Source organism: Gorilla gorilla, chromosome 6, assembly GCF_029281585.2.
Source record: "Gorilla gorilla gorilla isolate KB3781 chromosome 6, NHGRI_mGorGor1-v2.1_pri, whole genome shotgun sequence".
Taxonomy (NCBI): Eukaryota; Metazoa; Chordata; class Mammalia; order Primates; family Hominidae; genus Gorilla; species Gorilla gorilla.
In genome coordinates this window covers 89,931,327-89,953,963 of record NC_073230.2, presented here as the reverse complement: position 1 = coordinate 89,953,963, position 22,637 = coordinate 89,931,327, and the positions used below count along the sequence as shown (strand labels likewise).

The 22,637-nt window shown below is 41.7% G+C and overlaps 1 protein-coding gene and 2 non-coding genes across 11 annotated transcripts in view; 2 read left to right on the top strand and 1 right to left on the bottom strand.

Annotated features, from left to right (window-relative positions):
- TRRAP (transformation/transcription domain associated protein) overlaps positions 1-22,637 on the top strand; it is a 134,320-nt gene that overhangs the window by 1,960 nt on the left and 109,723 nt on the right. For all 9 annotated transcript variants that reach the window (XM_031012671.2, XM_031012672.2, XM_031012670.2 and 6 more), the window contains exons 2-11: positions 539-699; positions 1,442-1,491; positions 9,673-9,783; positions 11,766-11,870; positions 13,139-13,222; positions 15,110-15,166; positions 17,076-17,201; positions 18,779-18,856; positions 19,036-19,124; positions 19,981-20,077. In XM_031012671.2, the coding sequence (XP_030868531.2) occupies positions 600-699; positions 1,442-1,491; positions 9,673-9,783; positions 11,766-11,870; positions 13,139-13,222; positions 15,110-15,166; positions 17,076-17,201; positions 18,779-18,856; positions 19,036-19,124; positions 19,981-20,077 (897 nt within the window). In that variant the 5' untranslated portion in view covers positions 539-599. The remainder of the gene's footprint in view (positions 1-538; positions 700-1,441; positions 1,492-9,672; positions 9,784-11,765; positions 11,871-13,138; positions 13,223-15,109; positions 15,167-17,075; positions 17,202-18,778; positions 18,857-19,035; positions 19,125-19,980; positions 20,078-22,637) is intronic.
- Positions 1,158-1,355, top strand: LOC129523948 (small nucleolar RNA ZL1). Its single transcript, XR_008667580.1, has one exon. It is a non-coding gene; the product is annotated as a small nucleolar RNA ZL1 (small nucleolar RNA).
- LOC115935497 (small nucleolar RNA U13) lies at positions 4,460-4,560 on the bottom strand. The gene has a single exon (XR_004071119.1). It is a non-coding gene; the product is annotated as a small nucleolar RNA U13 (small nucleolar RNA).

The window sequence follows — 22,637 nt, the reverse complement described above, 5'->3', positions numbered from 1 at the left end:
TGCGCCTGGCCTGCTGCATGGTTTTATACCGCCCATGAGCTAAGAATGGTTTTATATTTTTAAATGGCTGGGGAAAAGAGGAAGGATATTTCATGGTAAATGAGAGTTATATGAAATTCAGATTTCAGTGTCCATAAATAAAGTTTTATTGGAACACAGCCTCATTTATTTACATGTTGTCTGTCTGTGACTGCTTTCTGGTTATAGCAGAGCTGAGTAGTTGTGACAGACTGCGTGGCCACAAAGATTAAAATATCTACTATGTGGCTCTTTACAGAAAATGTTTGCCAACCCCTGACTCAGAGAAAGAGAAAATACCGTAGGAAGGAACAGTATCTGCATACAAAAATCATGTTTCAAAATTAATAGACAAAATGGAGTTGGGTAAACTTCATATTAAAAAAACCAGAAGGAATAGTGTTAGATTCTGGATTAAGATGAAAGCGTATCGATTATGTAGGCCTTTAGGTAAGATTTTCACAGAGATTGTGATCCTGTGCCTTCCGTAAATTGACTAACTCTATGCTTCTTTTCATAGGCTGGTTGAACTCATGGACCTGATACTTTTCTCTTGAGAAGCAAACCAGCCCAAAAGAAAAATGGCGTTTGTTGCAACACAGGGGGCCACGGTGGTTGACCAGACCACTTTGATGAAAAAGTACCTTCAGTTTGTGGCAGCTCTCACAGATGTGAATACACGTGAGTTGATCCTTTTTGTCATTAAGAAATGCATAAATAAGGCCGGATGTGGTGGCTCACGTCTGTAATCCCAGCACTTTGGGAGGCCGAGGCGGGTGGATCACCTGATGTCAGGAGTTTGGGACTAGCCTGGCCAACATGGTGAAACCACGTCTCTACTGAAATACAAAAATTAGCCAAGTGTGGTGGCTCACGCCTCTAGTCCCAGCTACTTGGGAGGCTGAGGCAGGAGGATCGCTTGAACCCGGGAGGCACCCAGAGGTTGCAGTGAGCTGAGATTGCACCACTGCACTCCAGCCTGGGTGACAGAGCGAGACTCCCTCTCAAAAAAAAAAAAAAAAAAAAAAAAAAAAGAGAAATGCATAGATATGACACATTTATCTCAGCTCAGATGTTGTGTACTTTGAGATTAATCGTAACAGTAACTTTTATTCTCATTTTCCTTTTCTCTACCTTGTAGAGAAGCAAAGTGATGAGTAATACTGGCTGGAGCCCCAAAGAGGCACATGTGTGTGTGTTTGTGTGTGTGTGTATATGCTTGTCAGTGCATGCACGTGTGTGTCTGGGAGTACAAATGTGTGCGACTGGTTGTAGGGAACTAGCTATGTGCCTTCTATTAGGCCATGACAGTCAAACTGATAAGATCTGATTGCTTCTCTTAAATTACTAAATACAAGTTTTGCATTAACATAATTTCCTTAACATAATTTCAATTACCTGATGCTTGTTTTGCCGTTCACAGCTGATGAAACAAAGTTGAAAATGATGCAAGAAGTTAGTGAAAATTTTGAGGTATGAGCATTATATTTTGTATTTTTCATTTTGAGGTAAATATTCTTATGCACTTTCCTGTTCCTGCTTTGTCAGTCTTTTTACTAGCAACTCAAAGATCATTGTCTTTGTTCAAGTAATTTAGTATATTTCGAAACTCAAATCTGAAACTTTGTACACAGTGTTTTCCATCTTCACGCTGGTGATAGCGAACCCCATACCATGTTGAAGATTGTCAGTTTTGTTTTGGTTGGTTTGAAAACATTTTCTCATTTTAAAATACGGTAGCTCTTTTAGGCTACCATGCCTGTTGGGATGCACTCAGATTTATTCTTGTATTTTTCTTTCTTTCTTTTTTTTTTTTTTTTTGAGATGGAGTTTCGCTCTTGTCGCCCAGGCTGGGGTGCAGTGGCGTCATCTTGGCTCACTGCAACCTCTGCCTTCTGGGTTCAAGCAATTCTCCTGACTCAGCCTTCAGAGTAGCTGAGACTATAGGTGCCTGCTACCATGCCTGGGTAATTTTTGTATTTTTAGTAGGGACGGGGTTTCACCATGTTGGTCAGGCTGGCCTTGAACTCCTGACCTCAGGTGATCTACCTGCCTCAGCCTCTCAAGGTGCTAGCATTACAGGCGTGAGCCACCTCACCTGGCCTGTTTATTGTCTTTTTTGAGGCAGAGTCTGGCTGTGTCACCCAGGCTGGAGTGCAGTGGCGTGATCTTGGCTCACTGCAACCTCCGCCTCCCGGGTTCAAGCGATTCTCCTGCCTTAGCCTCCCAAGTAGTTGGGATTACAGGTATGCACCACACCCGGCTGATTTTTGCATTTTTAGTAGAGACCGGGTTTCACCATGTTGGCCAGGCTGGCCTTGAACTCCTTACCTCAGGTGATCCTCCTGCCTTGGCCTCCCATAGTGCTGGGATTACAGGCATGGGCCACTGTGCCCGGCCAAGATGCACTCAGATTTATGTTGTGAATTTGTTATGTTCAGGTAATTTGATGGTGTATTCTTATGCAATGAGATCTGGATGTCATTTCTGGTTCTGCTAATTAGAACATCTGTGACCTTGATCAAGAAAGAACTTTCTCTCTTGTGGACCTCACATCCTACAATTGTATATTGTCCTGCGTGTCCCTCAGACACTTTTCGTTTTTCTTCAGTCTTTTTTCTTTTTGTCCTTTAGATTGGATAATTTCTGATCTTCTGAGAATTTTTTTGTTATCTGCAACTTGCTGGGTTTTTCTTAGAATTTCAGTTTATTTTTTGTATTTTTTTTAATTTTAGTTATTGTGGTTTCAGTTCTAGAATTTCCATTTGGTTCTTCATACATTTCATTTATCTGCAGATTCCCCATCTTTGTTTATTAAGACCATATTCTCTTATGTTTTGAACATATTTACTGTATGAGGGCTGCTTTAAAGTCTTCAAGTATTAAAGCCAACATTTGGGCTATATGAGGTCAATTTCTATTGGCTGTGGGCCACGTTATCCTGTTTCTTTGTCTAGTAATTTATATATTTGGAGACAAGGTCTTACTGTCATCCAGGCTGGAGTGCAGTGGTACAATTTCAGCTCACAGCATCCTCAACCTCTTGGGCTCAGGTGAGCCTCCCACTCAGCCTCTTAAGTAGCTGGGACTACAGGCATGCGCTACCACGCCTGGCTAATTTTTGTATATTTTGTAGAGATGCAGTTTCACCATGTTGCCCAGGCTGGTCTCAAACTCCTGGACTCAAACGATCCACCCACCTTGGCCTCCCAAAGTGCTGGGATTATGGATGTGAGCCACTGTGCCCAACCGTCTAGTAATTTTTTTACTGTACAGTGGACATTACTTGTGAGACATCGTAGGGACTCTAGATCCTGTTATCTCCCTCGGAAGAATGTCGACGTTTTGTCGTGGTAGGCAGTTCAGTTACCAGTTGATCCCACTGAATTTGCATAGGCTTGGTTTTATGCTTTGGGGAGGATCTGTGGATAGCCCAGGGTCTTTCCCAGGTCTCTAACTTGGTGGGATTCGACCTCAAATTCTGCCTGTGGATCTCGTCAGAGGTTGATTTTAGGCTTTGTTGGGGTTGGTCTAGAATAGACCTTATTCTAGGACATGGTCTAGCTGGATGTGTGAGGTCTGGGAGGTTATTAAGATGTTAAGTAGGTCTTTGCACTCTGGCTAAGCTTGAAATCCAGCACCCTCTAACATTGCTAGATGTATGGTATCTTCATTCATCTTGCAATCTTTTTGTTTTTTTTTTGTTTGTTTGTTTTTAAGATAGGGTCTCCCTCTGTCACCCAGGCTGGAGTACAGTGGTGTGGTCACAGCTCACTGCAGTCTCAACTTCCTGGGCCCACCTCAGCCTCTGGAGTAGCTGGGACCACAGGTGTGCACCACCATGCCCCACTAATTTTTGTATTTTTAGTAGAGATGGGGTTTCGCCATGTTGCCCAGGCTGGTCACGAACTCCTGACCTTAAGCGATCCACCCACCTCAGCCTCCCAAAGTGCTAGGATTACAAACGTGAGCCACCACGCCTGGCCGCATCTCTCAGTCTTAAAGCAGGTACATTGTGGTGAGCTTCAGGCAGTGTCACCCTGTGTGTGTGCAGTCCAGCCCTCAGCTAGCCTCACTGGAGACACTCCCCATTCCCTTGCTCTGTGGTTTGCTTTTCTCTGGTGCTGTGCCCTGCAGATTCCAGCCACTTTAGCTCTCCTGAACACTGAGGATTTTACTCCTCAGCTCAGCAGGCCCTGACCCCTGCTTGGACCCAGCTTGCTGAACCCCAGTTGGAAAATTGTACCTAGGCAGAGAGCCATGGTGGTCATGGGGCTAAGCATGTAAATTTCCCTTCTCCTGGGAGTCATGCTCCGGTACTGGCCCTAATCCAACACCTGAAAAAAGTTATCTCGTATTTTGCACAACTTTTTGGTTCACCTGGGTACCAGTTAGTCTCATAGACAGATGAGAAAGTCACATTTGTTACTTATTTTTTTCACATCAGATGGGTAATGTGCTGACATAACAAGGTTTGAGGGAGGCACGTCTCACACATGAGCATGAAACCCCAATCATCACACTTACAAACTACAAAAGGATCACGTTTCCGATTTTTAATGTTTGATTAAAAAAAATTTTAAGAGACAGGGTCTTGCTGTACAGTGGTGCAGTCACAGCTCACTGCAGCCTTGAATTCCTGGGCTCAAGTGGTCCTCCTGAGTAGCTGGGACTACAGATGCAAGACACTATGCTTGGCTAATTTTTTTTTTTTTTTTTTTTTTTTTTTTAGAGACAGGGTCTCGCTATGTTACCCAGTCTGGTTGAACTCTGGGCTCAAGCGATCCTCCTGCTTTGGCTTCCCAAGGTGCTGGTATTACAGGTGTAACCCACTGTGCCCAGCCAACATTTCTTTTTTTTAATATGAGGATAATAGTCTAAGAACAATAGAGAAAATATTCCCTAGCTTCCGTAAGGTCTTTTGTATTAATAAACATTAAATACATGTTAGTGGGGTTGAATCAAATACCCTACTATCTGTAGTAATAGATAGTATTTTAGCTTTTTTTTAATAGACATTTTTGAGGACTTGTTGCCTTGAGCTGAGCTAGAAAAAAAACTTGAGATATTTAGAGATCTAGCTAAAGAGCTTTCTCTTCTGCCCAAGCTGCTAAAACAAGCTGTTTAAAATATATATATATATGAAGAGGTGAGAGGCAGAAGAGGATACCCTGCATTCTGCATTTTATTGGAAGAACTGATCTGAGAGAACCATAGTCCTGGCAGGTTTGTTGGAGAGGCTGAAATCATAGACAGTCTGTGAACCTGCAGGAACAAGCCAGTGAGTCAGGGCACCGAGTGTGGACATACGGCTATCTGGATTAAATATCTGTAAATATCTGAGCCTTTTGAGGTTTTGAGACTTTATTCTCCTTTTTAGTATTTGCAATTAGCAGGTTACCTCCTTCCTGGCTTTTGGTCTCAGATGCATTGATTAGCAACTAAAAGTTAGTGGGGCAAGTCTGGGTGTGGTGGCTGACGCCTGTAATCCCAGCACTTTGGGAGGCCGAGGCGGGTGGATCACTTGAGGCCATGAGTTCAAGACCAACCTGGCCAACATGGTGAAACTCTGTCTGTACTCCAAATACAAAAATCTAGCTGAGCATGGTGGCACATGCCTGGCCTGTAGTCCCAGCTACTGGGAAGGCTGAGGCAGAGAATCACTTGAACCTGGGAGACAGAGGTTGCAGTGAGCGGAGATCATGCCTTTGCACTCCAGCCTGGGCAACAATATATCTATATCTACATCTATCTATGTATCTATATAGATACATATAGATAGATATAGATATCTATATCTATATCTATCTATATGTATCTATATAGATATATGTATATATCTCTATGCGAGACAGTATAGTTAGGGCTTTTCCAAGTAATGACTTTTGCAATCTGTGTATCAACATTTACCTTAAATGAAATTCAGATGACTGAATTCTTCAAAGAATTAAATACTAGAATGACCATCAAGAAGCAGTTCTCTAAATTACTACCACCCAGAAAAATGTTTAAATGAAGTGAGTGAAATTTAAAAACTCCTAGTGATTTCAGGAGTCTTACAGATTCATTATTAAATGGGCCATCTTTCAAGACAAAATAAACCCTCAGGTTAGGAATCACATGAACAATTTATCTGGATCAAAAAACTGGTGGCTGAGTTGAGATACTTGCAGAATAACCAGGCAGCTTGTTGAATGAATCTTTTTTTAATTATAAAAAATTTTTTTAGAGACAGGGTCTTGCTATGGAGTATAGTACCTATTCACAGGCGCCATCATAGCACACCACAGCATTGAACTCCTGGGCTCAAATGATCTTCCTGCTTCAGCCCCCAAGTAGCAGGGACTACAGGCATGCACCACCATGCTCAGCTTGAGTGAATGTTTTTAATTGGAGAAATTCTCTTTTTTTTAGACATGGTCTTGTTATGTTGCCCCAGCTGGTCTTGAACTCCTGGGCCCAAGCAATAGTCCCACCTTGTCTTCCTAAATAAAGTGCTAGGATTACAGGTGTGAGTCACTGTGCCCAGCCCTACTAGAGACATTTGAAATGCAGATATTTGAAAGCTGTATAATCAGTAGTTAATATGGACTTACATGCAAATATGTTTGACTTCTTGATAACCTGGCAGTTAGTTCAGTGTTCCAGCATGAATCTTCTCCCTCTTTTCCTTGAATCCTTGGTTGTGGGTGTTTCATAAAAAGTCTTAACCTTTAAGGGTGAAAGGTGCCAAACACAGTTCTTCTGCCCGACAAATGCACTGTCTGCTTGGAGAGAAGCTATTTGATTCCTGCACAGCTCCTGGGGCCGCCTCCCATACAGTGTTCTGTGTGAGTGGAGGCCCCAGAAATCTGCACCGAGTTGGCCCAGGAGACAGGTGCTCAGGTGTGTTAGCTGGGCGTGGTGGTGGGCTCTGTAATCCCAGCTACTCTGGAGGCTGAGGCAGGAGAATCACTTGAACCTGGAGGCGGAGGTTGCAGTGAGCTGAGATTGTGCCATTGCACTCCAGCCTGGTGACAAGAGTAAAACTCCGTCTCAAAAAAAAAAAAAAAAAAAAAAACCTGCAATGGTTTTCTTTCCTTGCTCCATACTGCTTTCTGATTTTTGACTGTTTCACTGTCCTTCCTTTATAGACCCCTCTTCTGAAGTTACATTGTGTTATAGACAACTCCAGATCTTTCTCTTTAGCCCCACATTTAACTGCCCAGGTGTCTGGTCTCACCAGCTTGTCAGACTCCTGATAGTAAAAGTTGAACTCCAGGACAGGTGCGATGGCTCCCGCCATGGCTCCCGCCTGTAATCCCAACACTTTGGGAGGCTGAGGCGGCGGACCACGAGGTCACGAGATCGAGACCATCTTGGCTAACACGGTGAAACCCCGTCTCTACCAAAAATACAAAAAATTAGCTGGGCATGGTGGCGGGCACCTGTAGTCCCAGCTACTTGGGAGGCTGAGGCAGGAGAATGGCGTGAACCTAGGAGGCAGAGCTTGCAGTGAGCCGAGATCACGCCACTGCACTCCAGCCTGGGTGACAGAGCGAGACTCCATCTCAAAAAAAAAAAAAAGTTGAACTCCAGTCCAGGTGTGGTGGCTCATGCCTGTAATTCCAGCACTTTGGGAGGCCAAAGCAGGTGGATAACCTGAGATCAGGAATTCAAGACCAGCCTGACCAACATGGTGAAACCCTGTCTCCACTTAAAAAAAACAAAGTTAGCCAGGCGTGGTGGCTCATGACTGTAGTCCCAGCTACTCGAGAGGCTGAGGCAGGAGAATCACTTGGATCCTGGAGGCAGAGTTTGCAGTGAGCCAAGATCACGCTATTGCACTCCAGCCTGGGCGACAGAGTGAGACTCCGTCTCAGAAAAAACTTAAAAGTTGAACTCCTTTCTCTTATGCTTCCTTCTCCATCATGCTGAACTCTGTTGATATGCCTTTTACACTCGTGCTTTCTCTTGATTTTGTGCCTTTGCATGTGCTTTACTTAGAATCTTCTTTTCTACCTTTTCATGGGTAGCTCCTACTTGCCTTTCAAGTTTTAGTTTAATGTCACTCCTTCAGGAAGTTGTCCTCCACCCTTGGTTACATTTAGTAAATGATGTCTCACAGTTATATGTTCCCTTAGTTGTTGGCATATCCCCCCTCATGGTTCTGTATCCCTAGTCTTTTTGTTTGATATCTGTCTTCCTTCTGCTGCTGCCTCCCCCATCTCTGAGGGCATGAATATTATGTGTTCTGTTCATTATTTTATCCCTTTTGAGCACATGATAGGAGTTTAGTAAATATTTGTTGAATGAATAAGTGAAGCATTAAACAAGAAAAAGGATTTGGGTGTTAGATATACTTGATTTGAATCCACTTCCAAAACTTTACTTTTTTTTTTTTTTTTTTTTGATATGAGGTCTTGCTATATTGCCCAGGCTGGCCTCGAATTCCTGGGCTCCAGTGATCCTCCCACTTCAGCCTCCTGAGTAGCTGGGACTACAGACCAGCTAGTGTGCCCATTTTCAAAACTTAACCTCTTAGATCCTCTTTCCTTATCTGTGAAATGGAGATAATACCTGTCTTAGAGATAATACCCATCTCAGACTAAATGAGAAAGACTAAAAGGCACACAGCACAGTATTTGACATGTAAGTGCTGTGTAAATAACAACACAACACTTCCGAGCATTTCCTGTAGGCAGTGTTAGAAACTTCATAAACTTTGCATATGTTAACTCATGCAGTCTTCACAATAGTCCTATAAGGAAGGTGGGAAATAATATCCCCAGAGTTTAGGTAACTGTCCAAAGTTTCTACTTCCTAAGTGGGACCCAGAAACTGCCCTAGTATCTTCATGCTGTAGTTTTATTTCCTATTCTTTTTTTTTTAAAAAAAAAAAAAAAGAGACAGGATCTCATGCTGTTGCCTAGGCTGGTGTGCAGTGGCATCATCATAGCTCACTGCTGACTTGAACTCCCAGTCTGAAGTGATCCTTTTACTTCAGCCCTCTGAGTAGCTAAGACCACAGCATAGGCACGTGCCACAATGCCCAGCTTTTTAAAAAAATTTTTTTGTAGAGATGGAGTCTTGCTCTGTTGCCCAGGCTGGTCTTGAACTTCTGGGCTCAAGGGATCCTCCTGCCTCAGCCTCTCAAAGTAGTGGGATTACTGGCATGAGCTACAGTGCCCAGCCCTTCCTATTCTACTTTTAGAATCAGTACTAGGATCAATAATGGATTAGATTAGATTATAATATAATTAGTATACATCTAATTAGCACATAATGAATATACATCTAACTAATACATTGGTTTGCTCAGGCTCTTCGTTTTCCAGATCAAGAAACTGAGACCTAGAAGCTAAATAACTTCGTAGAGGTTTTATACTTAGATCATGGCAGAGACAAGCTAGTACAGGTTCCAGGTTCAGCATTTCCCAAAGGATTGGTATTTCTAATTTTAATAGGAAAAGTTAGCATTTAGTTTTCCTGAATTGGATTTCAGAAATACAATCATCCTAATTTAAAATTATGTTATTACTAAATAATACAAGTAGCACAAATTTGCTTTTGGCTAAAATGTTTTATATTCCTTTGCAGTTATTATAATGTGTGAATTTGAAATGAAAATACATACACATAACTGAATGGGGTCTTTTATTTTTGCACAATTAGAATGTCACGTCATCTCCTCAGTATTCTACATTCCTAGAACATATCATCCCTCGATTCCTTACATTTCTCCAAGATGGAGAAGTTCAGTTTCTTCAGGAGAAACCAGCACAGGTAATGTGAAAAAATAACATGAGAAGACAAGGGTGCTGTGGGATTGTGACCAGTTACGAATTAACTCAGAAAACTTACGGTTCCACTTAAAAACGAAAGAGGTTTTGTCACATAAGGATAACTTTGTTCAAGACCGCTGCCTCCTCAGTTACATGTCTTGGTTTGATTTTTGTCTGGGACGTCTCTTTTACAATTTAAATTATTCACATTTGCCAACTGATGACATGTGTGTACACTGTTTACTATAGACCAGTGCAAATGTACACAGAAGAAGGAATGACCACCCCCGATACCTATTGCCTAGCTCCAATCTTACTGTCTTATTAATGTCAGTTTTTTGTTTTTGTTTTTTTTTTTTAAAAGACAAGGTCTCACTCTGTCACCCAGTCTGGATAGCAGTGGTGCCATCATAGCTCACTGCAGCCTTGACTTCTTGGGATCAGGTGATCTTCCCACCTCAGTCTCCCCAGTAGCTGGGACTACTGGTGTGCACCACAATGCCTGGCTAATTTTTTAAAAATTTTCTGTAGAGAATGGGGGTCTTGCTATGTTGCCCAGGCTGGTCTTGAACTCCTGAGCTCAATAGATACTCCTTCCTCAGCCTCCCAAAATTCTGGTATTACAGGTGTGGGCCACTACGCCTAGCCTAGTGTCAGTTCTTATAGCTCATGGTCAATTTTGTTTTATCGACACGCCCCCAACACACTGTTCATACCTCCCTACCTTGATCATTTAGAAATAGTCCATATATATATATATATTTTTTTTTTTTTTTTTTTTTGGGAGACGAAGTCTCGCTCTGTCACCCATGCTGGAGTGCAGTGGCACGAACTCAGCTCACTGCAACCTCTGCCTCCCAGGTTCAAACAATTCTCCTGCCTCAGCCTCCCAAGCAGCTGGGATTACAGGTGCATGCCACCATGCCCAGCTAGTTTTTGTATTTTAGTAGAGACCATGTTGGCCAGGCTGGTCGTGAACTCCTGACCTCAGGTGATCCGCCCACCTTGGCCTCCCAAAGTGCTGAGACTACAGGCGTGAGCCACTGCGCCTGGCCTACCACTTTTTCTATAAATATTTCAGCATGTAGCTCTTTTTTTTTTTTTTTTTTTTTTTTTGAGATGGAGTCTCGCTCTGTTGCCCAGGCTGAAGTGCAGTGGCACAATCTCGGCTCACTGCGAGCTCTGCCTCCTGGGTTCACACCATTCTCCTGCCTCAGCCTCCCGAGTAGCTGGGACTACAGGCGCCTGCCACCACGCCCAGCTAATTTTTTGTATTTTTTTTAGTAGAGACAGGGTTTCACCATGTTGGCCAGGATGGTGTCGATCTCCTGACCTCGTGATCTGCCCACCTCGTCCTCCCAAAGTGCTGGGATTACAGGCATGAGCCACTGTGCCTGGCCCAGCATGTAGCTCTTAAAAATAACTTTTAAAAAACATTCCCATAATACCAGCTTATTAGTAAATAAAGTATTTTTATATCATGCCAGTGCAAGACCTTACATATTTGACCTTTTAGTTGTCAGCTCCACAGACAGAATCACAGAAGCTTAGTACAGCTCATGATGTAACTAGTCCTTGGGCCCAAGGTAGTTGGCGATAGCATTATGGGAGCTAATGCGAGATGGTAAGGGGAGATCCCAAACTATGTTCAGTTTGTGTTTTGCTCTTTTATCTTCAATGAACTCCGTGTTCATACACCAATGTCCGTTGGACTTACTGATAAGCCGTGGAAGGGGAGAAATTGGCTTAGTCGATTTGGTACAGAGTTGTAGAAATACTGAAAATGATCATCTGCAGTACTTACTTTGGGTTACATTTAAGTAGTTTCTAGGACTGCTTCAAAAACTGGGTCCTTTGTAGGATGGTGGTTCATTCCTAGTGCTGGGTATAAACAGCTGTGTGACACTTGCAGAGTGTGAGATAATTAATTTGGAACCCTTGGAAGTATTTTTATCCTTACATTTATTTATTTTTTCTTGCCAGCAACTGCGGAAGCTCGTACTTGAAATAATTCATAGAATACCAACCAACGAACATCTTCGTCCTCACACAAAAAATGTTTTGTCTGTGATGTTTCGCTTTTTAGAGGTAAGTTTTGAGAATTAATTCTTGTCGTATAGCCGTATGTAAAACTTTCACTGATTTTTCTTATGGTAAATTTCAGCATTATACAACTGTTTTATCTTTCTCCCAAATTCCAAGTCACATGAGTAAAAATTTTTCTTAATGTCCCTTTTCCTCCATTTCTTCCACTCAGAAAGATTACTTAATTGAAAATCATTGTTTGAGTTACTGAGGAATTGGCCAGACATAGTAGGTACCTTTGAAACAGTTGTGGATGGTGAGCCGGGTGCGGGCCCACAGACGCCCAGTGAGTGGCTCACTTGCATTGTTCTTTCCGTGTGTATCTCCAGTGTGGCGCATCACACCTAGTACATGCTCATAAAGAGTATCTCACATCCTTGGGGTGAATCCATCTGGTACCTCCAAATTGTTTTCTTGCTTCTCTTAGTCTTTCTTTTTTTTTTCTTTTTTGAGATGAAGTCTTGGCCCAGGCTGGAGTGCAGTGGTGTGATCTTGGTTCACTGCATCCTCCACCTCCTGGGTTCAAGTGATTGTCCTGCCTCAACCTCCCGAGTAGCTGGGATTCCAGGCCCGTGCCACCATGCCTAGCTGATTTTTGTATTTTTAGTAGAGATGGGGTTTCGCCATGTTGGTCAGGCTTGTCTTGAACTCCTGACCTTGTGATCCACCCGCTTTGGCCTCCCGAAGTGCTCGGATTACAGGCGTGAGCCACCTCGCCCAGCCCTCTTAATCTTGATGCAGTTAGATTTCAGTCGTGTTTCTGGGCCCCTTGGAAAGATGAGCTTGGATTCTGTCTTGGCTGGGGCGCTTTGTTGCTGTTTCATGTCAGCCACAGTGCTTAACCCCTGAGATTTCACGCCCTCACAGGTCAAATGTAGATGGAACCCCATCCTCACAGAGCATTTGTAAGGTGCTTAGCACAGGGTCCAGTCCTTGGCACTTGCCCAACAATTCTTTCCTGGTCTTTTCACAATATTGTCCAACAATGGAAAGTGTCATTTGGGCCATGAAGTCCTTAGCTCCTGGTGCCACTTTCCACGAAGGCCAGTGAAGCCCCTGTCCAGGTTACTCATGCAGAGCTGGCTGGTGGGATTCCCTTCTGGTGGTGCACCGAAGCTTTCTGTCTGGGACAACTGTGTTCTGTGAGCTGATGAATTTTCAGCAAATCCAATAGTTGGTTGATGGAAAGTGTGTGTGCAGAAACTGCTGAGAAAATTAGCCTTTAAAGTGAGTCTTCAGAAGTATAACTTTCTTTAAATGCTTTTTTTTAGACGGAAAATGAAGAAAATGTTCTTATTTGTCTAAGAATAATTATTGAGCTACACAAACAGTTTAGGCCACCGATCACACAAGAAGTAAGTTGTTTAAAGTCCTTATAGCATTTATAAAGTGTGTCAACATGTTCCTTCTGTGAAATTTTTTGCTCTCTCAAAGTTGGCTGAACACATACTGTTTTCAAGTGTAGAAATACAGCCTAAGTTTGGGGCAATTCTTTATGAGTTTAACAGTGACTTAAAAAAATGTTATTAATACTTTGCTAAATTGGTTCAGTGGTTGAAATGTATTAAATGACCAAACTGACAGGTTATTTGGGCTGTTCTGGTATTTATGCGTATGATGTACAAGTCATTGTATGTTGTACAGGGATTAAGATGTGGGCTCTGAAGCCAGAGCCGGGTTTGAATCTCACCTCTGCAATTCAGTAGCTGTGTGACATTGGTTAAGTTTGTAACCTTTTGGAGATTTTTCTGTAAAGTGACAATAATCATAGTATGTCCTTAAAATGTCATTTGAGGAATTAGACATAAAGTTTAAAGTTCTTAGCACAGTGACTGGCATCTACCTATACAGTAAGCAGCAAGTATACATTTACCATAATTATATCTTCTCTGATGATAACCTAAATAAGTGCCTGTTATAGACGATTTAAGGTAGAAATTAAATTATTTATTAAAATTAAAAATTATTTATTGAATTAAATAACTTAAAATAGAAATTAAAAGCATAAAGATGAAATAGGATTCCTACCATCTCAAAAACAGGATTTTATGTCTTGGTGATTTTCTTTCCTTTCCTTTCTCTTTTCTTTTGTTGTTTTTTTTAGATGAGTCTTCCTCTGTTGCTCAGGCTGGAGTGCGGTGGCGCAATCTTGGCTCACTGCAACCTCCGCCTCCCGGATTCAAGCGATTCTCCTGTCTCAGCCTCCCCAAGTAGCTGGGACTACAGGCTTATGCCACCACACCCAGCTAATGGTTTTTTTTTTGTTTTTTGTTTTTGTTTTTTTTGTATTTTTAGTAGAGATGGGGTTTCACCATGTTGCCAAGCTGGTCTGTAACTCCTGACCTCATGTGATCCACCTGCCTCAGCCTCCCAAAGTGCTGGGATTACAGGCATGAACCGCCATGCCCGGCCTTTTCTTTCCTTTTTCTCACCTTAATGTTTTTGTATATTTTCTACATAATTGTGGTAGTACTGTATATAACATCTTATAGCTTGATCATGTTAAGTGTAAGCATTTTCACAGTCATAAAAAATTCTGTATACAATTTTTAAAAAAATTTTTGTAGAGACAGAGTCTGTCTATGTTGCCCAGGCTGGTCTCAAACTCCTGGCCTCAAGTGATCCTCTAGTCTCGGCCTCCCAAAGTGTCAGGATTGTAGGCATGAGCCACTGTGCCCATTCACCATAATTTTTTAATGGGTACATAGTATTCTTTCTTATGGGTGTCCTTATTTCTGGATATAGAAGGTATTTCAAATTTCTTATTTTAATGGTTATTATGGAATACCTTTGTTTACTGTTCAAATTATTTCATAGACTAGCTTTGTAGGAGAATTACCGAGGCAAAGGCATTGAAGTGTTAATGCTCCTGTGTTAAGCTGATTTCTAGGAAGGTTTCAGTGGTTTACGGCCCCACTATATATGAGAGTCTTTCTCTCATTCCATCCTATCAGGCATTGTGTATTACTATTTTCTGAAAGGCAAAAACTGGCATTTATTTTAATTTTCAACTCTTTGCTCTTCCTGAATCAGAAACTTGTTTTCTGTTTATCAGTCCTTTATATTTACTTATTTTTGTTTGTTTGTTTACATCCATTACCTATTTGTATCTTGAGCCCACCATTTTCCTCACCTCTCTTATGAGTTCTTATGTAGTTAGACAATTACAACTTTTCTTATTTATTATGGGTATTTTCTGTTTATGAATATCTTCCTATAATGAAAGTGTCTGCTTTTTTTAGATTCATCATTTTCTGGATTTTGTGAAACAGATTTACAAGGAGCTTCCAAAAGTAGTGGTATGTTTTTACTTTGGTTTTAATTAGTTATATTTGTTTATACTTCCTTATTCCAAAAAGACTTTAGAACAGTTGGGTTGGAGAAATAGTGTGTGGGGAGGGGTTACTATTTTAGAATGGGGAATGTTTAGCAATGGTTAAAAACTGGGTTGATAAGTCAGCCATTCAAAAAAGTAGCTTTTTTAGTTTTTCTGTTTCACTTAAGTACTTTTTTTGTACATAAAGGCAATATGTTTTTATTGTAGAAATTTTGGAAAAATAATTGTCATAATTCATTTACTGGTAAGCAACCATTGACATGGAGGTTTTGCTTTTGGTTTTCACTTTGTGCATTTTAAAGACGGTTGAGTTTACAGGCTCGAAGACTTTTTGGTGAGGTGGTGTATATTTTCAGTTTTTTTTTAAATTTTACTAACTTTTTTTTCGATCTCATTAAGAACTCTTTATAAGCAGTGCCACAATATACAGGTTTGTGGAGTAGAGGAGGAAAATCTCCTCATCTTCTTCCTGCTTATTAGAAGTAAACACTCTTGCCAGTTTGAAATAGCTTCTTCCAGACTCTTCTTCTGGGAATCATAATTCTTTTTTTTTTTTTGGCTGGGGGTGCGGGGGTACGGGGTCTCTGTCTGCCCAGGCTGGAGTATAGTGGCACGATCTCTGCTCACTGCAGTCTCCACCTTCTGAGTTCAAGCAATTCTCCTGCCTCAGCCTCCCAAGTAGCTGGGATTACAGGCGTGTGGCACCCACCCAGCTAATTTTGTATTTTTAGTAGAGGCTGGTCTTGAACTCCTGACCTCAGGTGATCCACCCACCTCAGCCTCCCAGAGTGCTGGGATTACAGGCGTGAGCCACTGCACCCAGCCTAAAGATTTCTTTTTTAATCTTTAAAAAGTTTTTAAATTGATATAGGATAAAATTGACTCTTTTTGGCATTTAAAGGATTTCAGTCTGGGGAGAATGTATAAAACTTAAAATTAGTGACTTTGAGTTGTCAAGTCCTGCCACCTGCCCTCCTGTCAAAGCCCGAGCGCTGCTTTTCATAGGCAGCTGCCTCGTTGAACGTGAAACCCCAAATCCACTGAGAGTGAAGGTTGGCAGTGAGGTCCTGGCTTTTAAAAATGTCCTGTGTTTTGGCCAGGGGCAGTGTCTCACCCCTGCAGTCCCAGTACTTTGGGAGGCCCAGGTGGGTGGATCACCTGATGCTGGGAGTTCGAGACCAGCTTGGCCAACATGGTGAAACCCCGTCTCTACTAAAAATACAAAAATTAGCCAAGCATGGTGGTGCGCGCCAGTAATCTCAGCTACTTGGGAGGCTGAGGCAGGAGAATCACCTGAACCCGGGAGGTGGAAGTTGCAGTGAGCCAAGATCGTACCACTGCACTCCAGCCTGGGCAACAGAGCGAGACTCTGTCTCAAGAAAAAAGAAAAAATGTCCTGTGTTTTGCTTGTTCCCTCTTTGATCTCTATTTAGAGAGTGAAAAATTAATCAGTGGGGACTGCCAGCTCGTAGTTTCTTCCCAGGAGGGATGGAGTGCTTTCTTTCCTGCCTCACTGTGGTAGGAATGTAATATGGTTTGTATTTAATCATTTATTAGCCAGGGCAAAAAGAGTAGAAAATACTTTTAGGCAAGCTTTGTCTTCTGTTGTTGAAGATGGAGAACATGGTCCCTGTCGTGTTATCTTTATGGTCCTGTGGGAAGAGTAAACATCTAGTGTGTGTTTAGGCTTTAAGGGGCATTGGAAAATGAATGGCTGAGCCTAAATACTGTGGAGTTGGTGCAGCATAAAAATGTAGAACATGCTGTTTTTTTCCACTAAAGAGTCAAGCGTCTTTTTTGCTTTTTTTTTTTTTTTTGAATGAATATTGGGTTTGACTTTAGGAAAAAATATTTTTATGACTTTTATGTAGAACCGCTACTTTGAGAACCCTCAAGTGATCCCCGAGAACACAGTGCCTCCCCCAGAAATGGTTGGTATGATAACAACGATTGCTGTGAAAGTCAACCCGGAGCGTGAAGACAGTGAGACTCGAACAGTAAGTGTTTCGCTGAGTTATTTCTACCCGTGGCTCCTGTAGTTTCGGATACTGGCCTGTTAAACCATTTTTTTTTCTTTTTTTTTTCTCTTAAATACGTGGAGGCATTTAAGACAAACGTGTGTGCCTGGCAAAGCATCACTGGTCCTTCTCTGCAGCCTGGGAGGGGTGAAAGTGACCTGTTGGGTGTCATTGATGCCAGGCTAGAAAGATAAGGTTGTTGTTGAAACCCAGAATCACCCTGCTGGGAAGAGCAGCAGACCAGGTGTGGGGTGTCTGTTCTGTCCCTTAGCTTTGAGTCTTTTGACATTAATAAAGTCCCCTAAACTATAGATAAAAGCATATAGCTCAGTGACTGAGAGTGTGAGCTCTAGGACAGAGAGCTCCAGTACAATGTCCTGGCCCCACTGGGGTTTTCTGACTCCAAGAAAGTTAATGAACCTGCGTTCTGACCTTATTTTTCCTCTCATTATCTGAAAAACCTGTCTCACGGACTTTGTGAAGGTAATGCTGGCATGGTCCGCAGGTAATGTATCGTATATTTGTGGTGTCTGCCACATAGGTAACATGTTTTGAGCACTTATTATGGCAATTTTTGTGATTGAATGATTATCCATGTTTGTTTTTCTGAAATGGTTGTGCAGAGTGTTTCAGTTGTGCTAGGATGAACAAGAAACTTTGAGTAGCGCTTTCCTCCTTTTGTTGTTCTTAGTTAGAAATTTGTTTTCTGAGTATCATTCCTTTGTATTTTCTTTTTTCCTTGTCTGTTTATATCCATTGCCCATCTGTATTTTGAGCCTGACATTTTCCTTGTTTCATGAGTCCTTATATATTAGGACTGTTGAACTTTTCTATATTGTAAGCATTTTCTGTTTATAAATATCTTTGAATAAAACTGCTGAGTAAATTGTACTTTGTGCTGTTCTTTTAAATAAGTGAAGTCATAGGCATTCGTTTTAAAAATTTCTCAGATGATTTGAATCTCCAAGTTTGGACATAGTTTCCTGAACTTTTTACAAATGATTATGTAGAAAAATATGAAAACCTTTAGGCCGGGCACGGTAGCACACACTTGTAATCCCAGCACTTCGGGAGATCGAGGTGGGCAGATCACCTGAGGTCAGGAGTTTGAGACCAGCCTGGCCAACATGGCAAAACCGCATCTCTACTAAAAAACACAAAAATTAGCTGGGCGTGGTGGTTCATACCTGTAATCCCAGCTACTCAGGAGGCTGAGGCAGGAGAATCGCTTGAAGCCAGGAGGTGGAGGCTGTAGTGAGCCAAGATCGCACCACTGCATTCCAGCCTGGTGACAAGAGCAAGACTGCATCTCAAAAAAAAAAAAAAAGAAAAGAAAACTTTCATATTGAATTGTATTAAATGATAGTTCTGCATACTTTGTTTTCAACATAGTTTGGATCTTTCATCAGTTTGGATCTTTCATCACAAATATTTACCAAGAGGTGTCACTGTTTTCTGTTCTCTCTCTTTCAGTGGGTGATGCTCAGTGGGCACTGGTGGGGGCTATTTTAAATGCCGCAATGGTAACCTGGGTCCTACCCATTTCTGTCTTCCAGCATTCCATCATTCCGAGGGGATCACTTTCTCTGAAAGTTTTGGCAGAATTGCCCATTATTGTTGTTTTAATGTATCAGGTATGTGTATTGCTCATTAGTCTCTTGGGTTTTGGGCTTCTTATAAGAAAATTGACATCTGGGGCAAAAAGATGTGTATAATACACACATGCTAAATAATGTGATGATTCTTCAGTATGCCAAATTTTGTCGCCATAGCAGAGTGTCAGCGTATGAAAATCTGGTATGTTTGCTTTTAGCTCTACAAACTGAACATCCACAATGTTGTTGCTGAGTTTGTGCCCTTGATCATGAACACCATTGCCATTCAGGTGTCTGCACAAGCCAGGTGAGGCGTCACTGTAGCCGGCTGCCACAGTGCCTGGATTCCAAGTAAAAATACACTTGCTGTTGTCATTCTTAAGACATGAAAATTATGAGTGATAAAATTTTGGTAAAATTATATGCACTGTTGACTTTCTGCACCTGTGTTTCAGGGATGACAGTTGTAGCTATTTTCGTTGTTAATTTGGAAAGATGAGATAATAGTTCGTATTCTGGTGTGTTGTAAATTAAAAGTGTCGTCAGGCATTACCGTGCTCAATGACAGCTATGGCATGTCCAAGCCTTGCTCACCTTCAAGACTTTGTTCTTGCTGATTGTTCAGCTTGAGTGCTAGAATGTTCTTTACACCCTCAGTTCCCCATCAGCCTTCATCTCCAGATAGGCTGTGTTCATCCTTTGAAGCCTCTCGGTGAAGCCTTTTCTCAAACCTAAGGACGTTCCTCCTGAGACTGTCTTCATGCACCCTCCTGACTTGGAGCCTGTCTGGCTGTGTCATTTGAGGGCAGCATCTGAGGAGGAATCTTCTTTGGCCATCGCCACGGCCCTAGTCGGGGTCTTGCACTGAGCAGATGTTACATGAATTCCTTCTGTGGATTGAGTAGAACGGCCTGGCACTGGCTTTGTGGGATTCACATTGTAACTGCTATGGAATGGGCTGGAGAACTGGTTGGTGTGTTTCCTTAAAACTTTTATGTTATTTGGAATTGCACGAAAAGTGTAGACACCTTTGCTATTGTTGCTGTGTTGTTTGGGTCTGTGTGGAAATCAATCTTTTGGGTTTAGTAATGGTTACAGGCTTTTAATTAATACTAACATCACTCATAATTGAGAGGTAATATTTTTGTTCTCTTCTTATTCAGGCAACATAAGCTTTACAACAAGGAGTTGTATGCTGACTTCATTGCTGCTCAGATTAAAACATTGTCATTTTTAGCTTACATCATCAGGATTTACCAGGTAAGGTCATTGACTTTTATGTCAGGTTTATTGAGATAGTTTACATACAATAAAATTCACCTTTTGTGGGTGTACAGTTCTAGGAATTGACAAATGTTGGTAATCATTACTAACACATCAAAATACGGTACATTTCCATCAACCTCCAAAATTCCATTGTTATATATTTGTTGTCAGTTTCTTCCCACCACCTCCATTCCTTGGCATACACACCGATTTATTTGGTCCCCATAGTTTTGTCCTTTCTAGAATGTCACCTAAATGGAAATGTCCAGTGTCTAGTCTCTGCAACCTTTTGAGTCTGGCTTCTTTCACTTAGCAGTAATGTGGAGATGGGACCTTGTTTTACTGATTACTTTTTATTGCTGTGTAGTTGTCTTTGCTTGGCAGCCTTAACAAAAATCCCATAGGCTAGGTTGCTTACACGGTAGCAATTGTCTCACAGTTCTGGAGGCTGGAAGTCTGAGATCAAGGTTCTGGTTTCTGGTGAGGGCTTTCTTCCTGCCTTGCAGACAGCTGCCTTCTGCTGTGTCCTCACAATGGCGAACAGAGAGGGAGAGTTCTCTCCTCCTCTTACACGGCCACAGTCCTGCCAGATAACGGCTGCAGCCCTATGACCTCACTGAACTTTCATCCCCTCCTGAAGACTCTGTGTCCAGATAACAGTCACATTTGGAGTTAGGGCTTTCACATGGGAATTTTAAGGGGATGCAGCTCAATCCGCAGCAGTAGAATCCCATTGTGTGGATGTATCATGGTGTGTGTTTATCCATTCATCAATTGATGAGTATTCAGATTATTTCTAATGTTTTTGAAAACAGCTTTATTATTTACTTACTGTTTTTTGAGATAGAATCTCACTCTGTTGCCCAGGGTGGAGTGTAGTGGCACAATCTCAACTCACTGTAGCCTCTGCCTCACTGGTTCAAGCTATTCTTGTGCCTCAGCCACTCGAGTAGCTAGGATTACAGGCATGCACTACCATGCCTGGCTAATATTTGTATTTTTTGTAGAGGTGAGGTTTGGCCATGTTGCCCAGGCTGGTCTTGAACCCCTGGCCTCAAGTGATCTGCCCACCTCAGCCTCCCACGGTGCTGGGATTACAGGCATGAGCCAGGCCTAAAAACAGCGTTATTGAGATATAGTTTATGTATCATAAAGTTCCCCCTCTTTAAGTGTACAATTAAGTAGTTTTTAGTTTAGCCACAGATTTGTACCATTACCACCATCCAATTTTAGAATAATGTCATCATCCCAAAAAGAAACCCTGTCCCATCAGCAGCCTTCCTTGACTACGTGCTCTTGGCAACCACGATTGTACTTTCTGTCTTTACGGATTTGCCTGTTTCATTTTTGGCCATTATTAATAAAGCAGCTATATACATTTACATGCAGATTTTTGTATGGACATATTTGGTTCATTGACTTTTGCTGCTGTTAGAAGTTGTGTGTTGTGGCAGTAGGTGTGAGAGAGATTGGAATTTAAAAGGCGTTATCAGTAAAACTGATGAAGAAGTTCTGGGTGCTTTTCTGAGGCGACTGTATGGTGGATTTTTGTTTCATTTTTTCGTGCATAGTTGTGTTCTTATTTAAATCATGAGAACTTGAAGGAAAAAATACCTTATCTCCTTTTAGTGTTTTTGAAAAGAATTCTTATATGATTGTTCTATAGTATGGAATACAGTACTGATCTATATCAATGGAATTGGATTATAATTTATGCTTTTTGTATGGCTTTTATTTCAGAAAAATAAAAATTAAAGAGCTGAATTGTTTAGAATAAAAACTACTTTTGAAAGCATTTGTAATCTTTTCCCCCTTAATTTTAATGCATATGACTAGATAATGATAGCTTACATGAAGAAAATGGAACATTTGGTGTAAAAAGTCAAATTAGGTACCCCTTGACATTTTAGTCAGCTTGCGTTATCTTGGTGAGTGGCCTTCTGCTGACACCGCAAAAGAAGATTGTGATTAGAGCCTGTTCTGAGTTGGCTCAAGTTGACTCCACTGTTGTTCACAGCTTACATTAATGGGATGACTAAGTAAACAAGTAATTACCTTAAAAAAAATCTTAGAAGCCTGGCATGGTGGCTCATGCCTATAATCCCAGCAGGTGGGAGGATTGCTTGAGCCCAGGAGTTGGAGGCCAGCTCGGGTAACATAGCAAGACCCCCATTTCTAAAAAAAAAAAAAAGAAAAGAAAATTAGTCAGGCATGCTGGTATGCACCCTTAGTCCCAGCTACTGAGGTGGGAGGATGGCGTGGGCCCAGGAAGTCGAGGGTCACTTGAGTCAAGCTTAGTCTTAATGATTTTTTTTTTGGAGACAAGAGTCTCACTCTTTCATGCTGGAGTGCAGTGGCTTGATCTTGCCTCACTGCAACCTTCTCCTCCCAGGTTCAAGTGATTCTTCTGCCTCAGCCTCCCAAGTAGCTGGGATTACAGACATGTGCCATCACACCCAGCTAATTTTTGTATTTTTAGTAGAGATGGGGTTTTGCCATGTTGGCCAGGCTAGTCTTGATCTCCTGACCTCATGTGACCCACCCACCTCGGCCT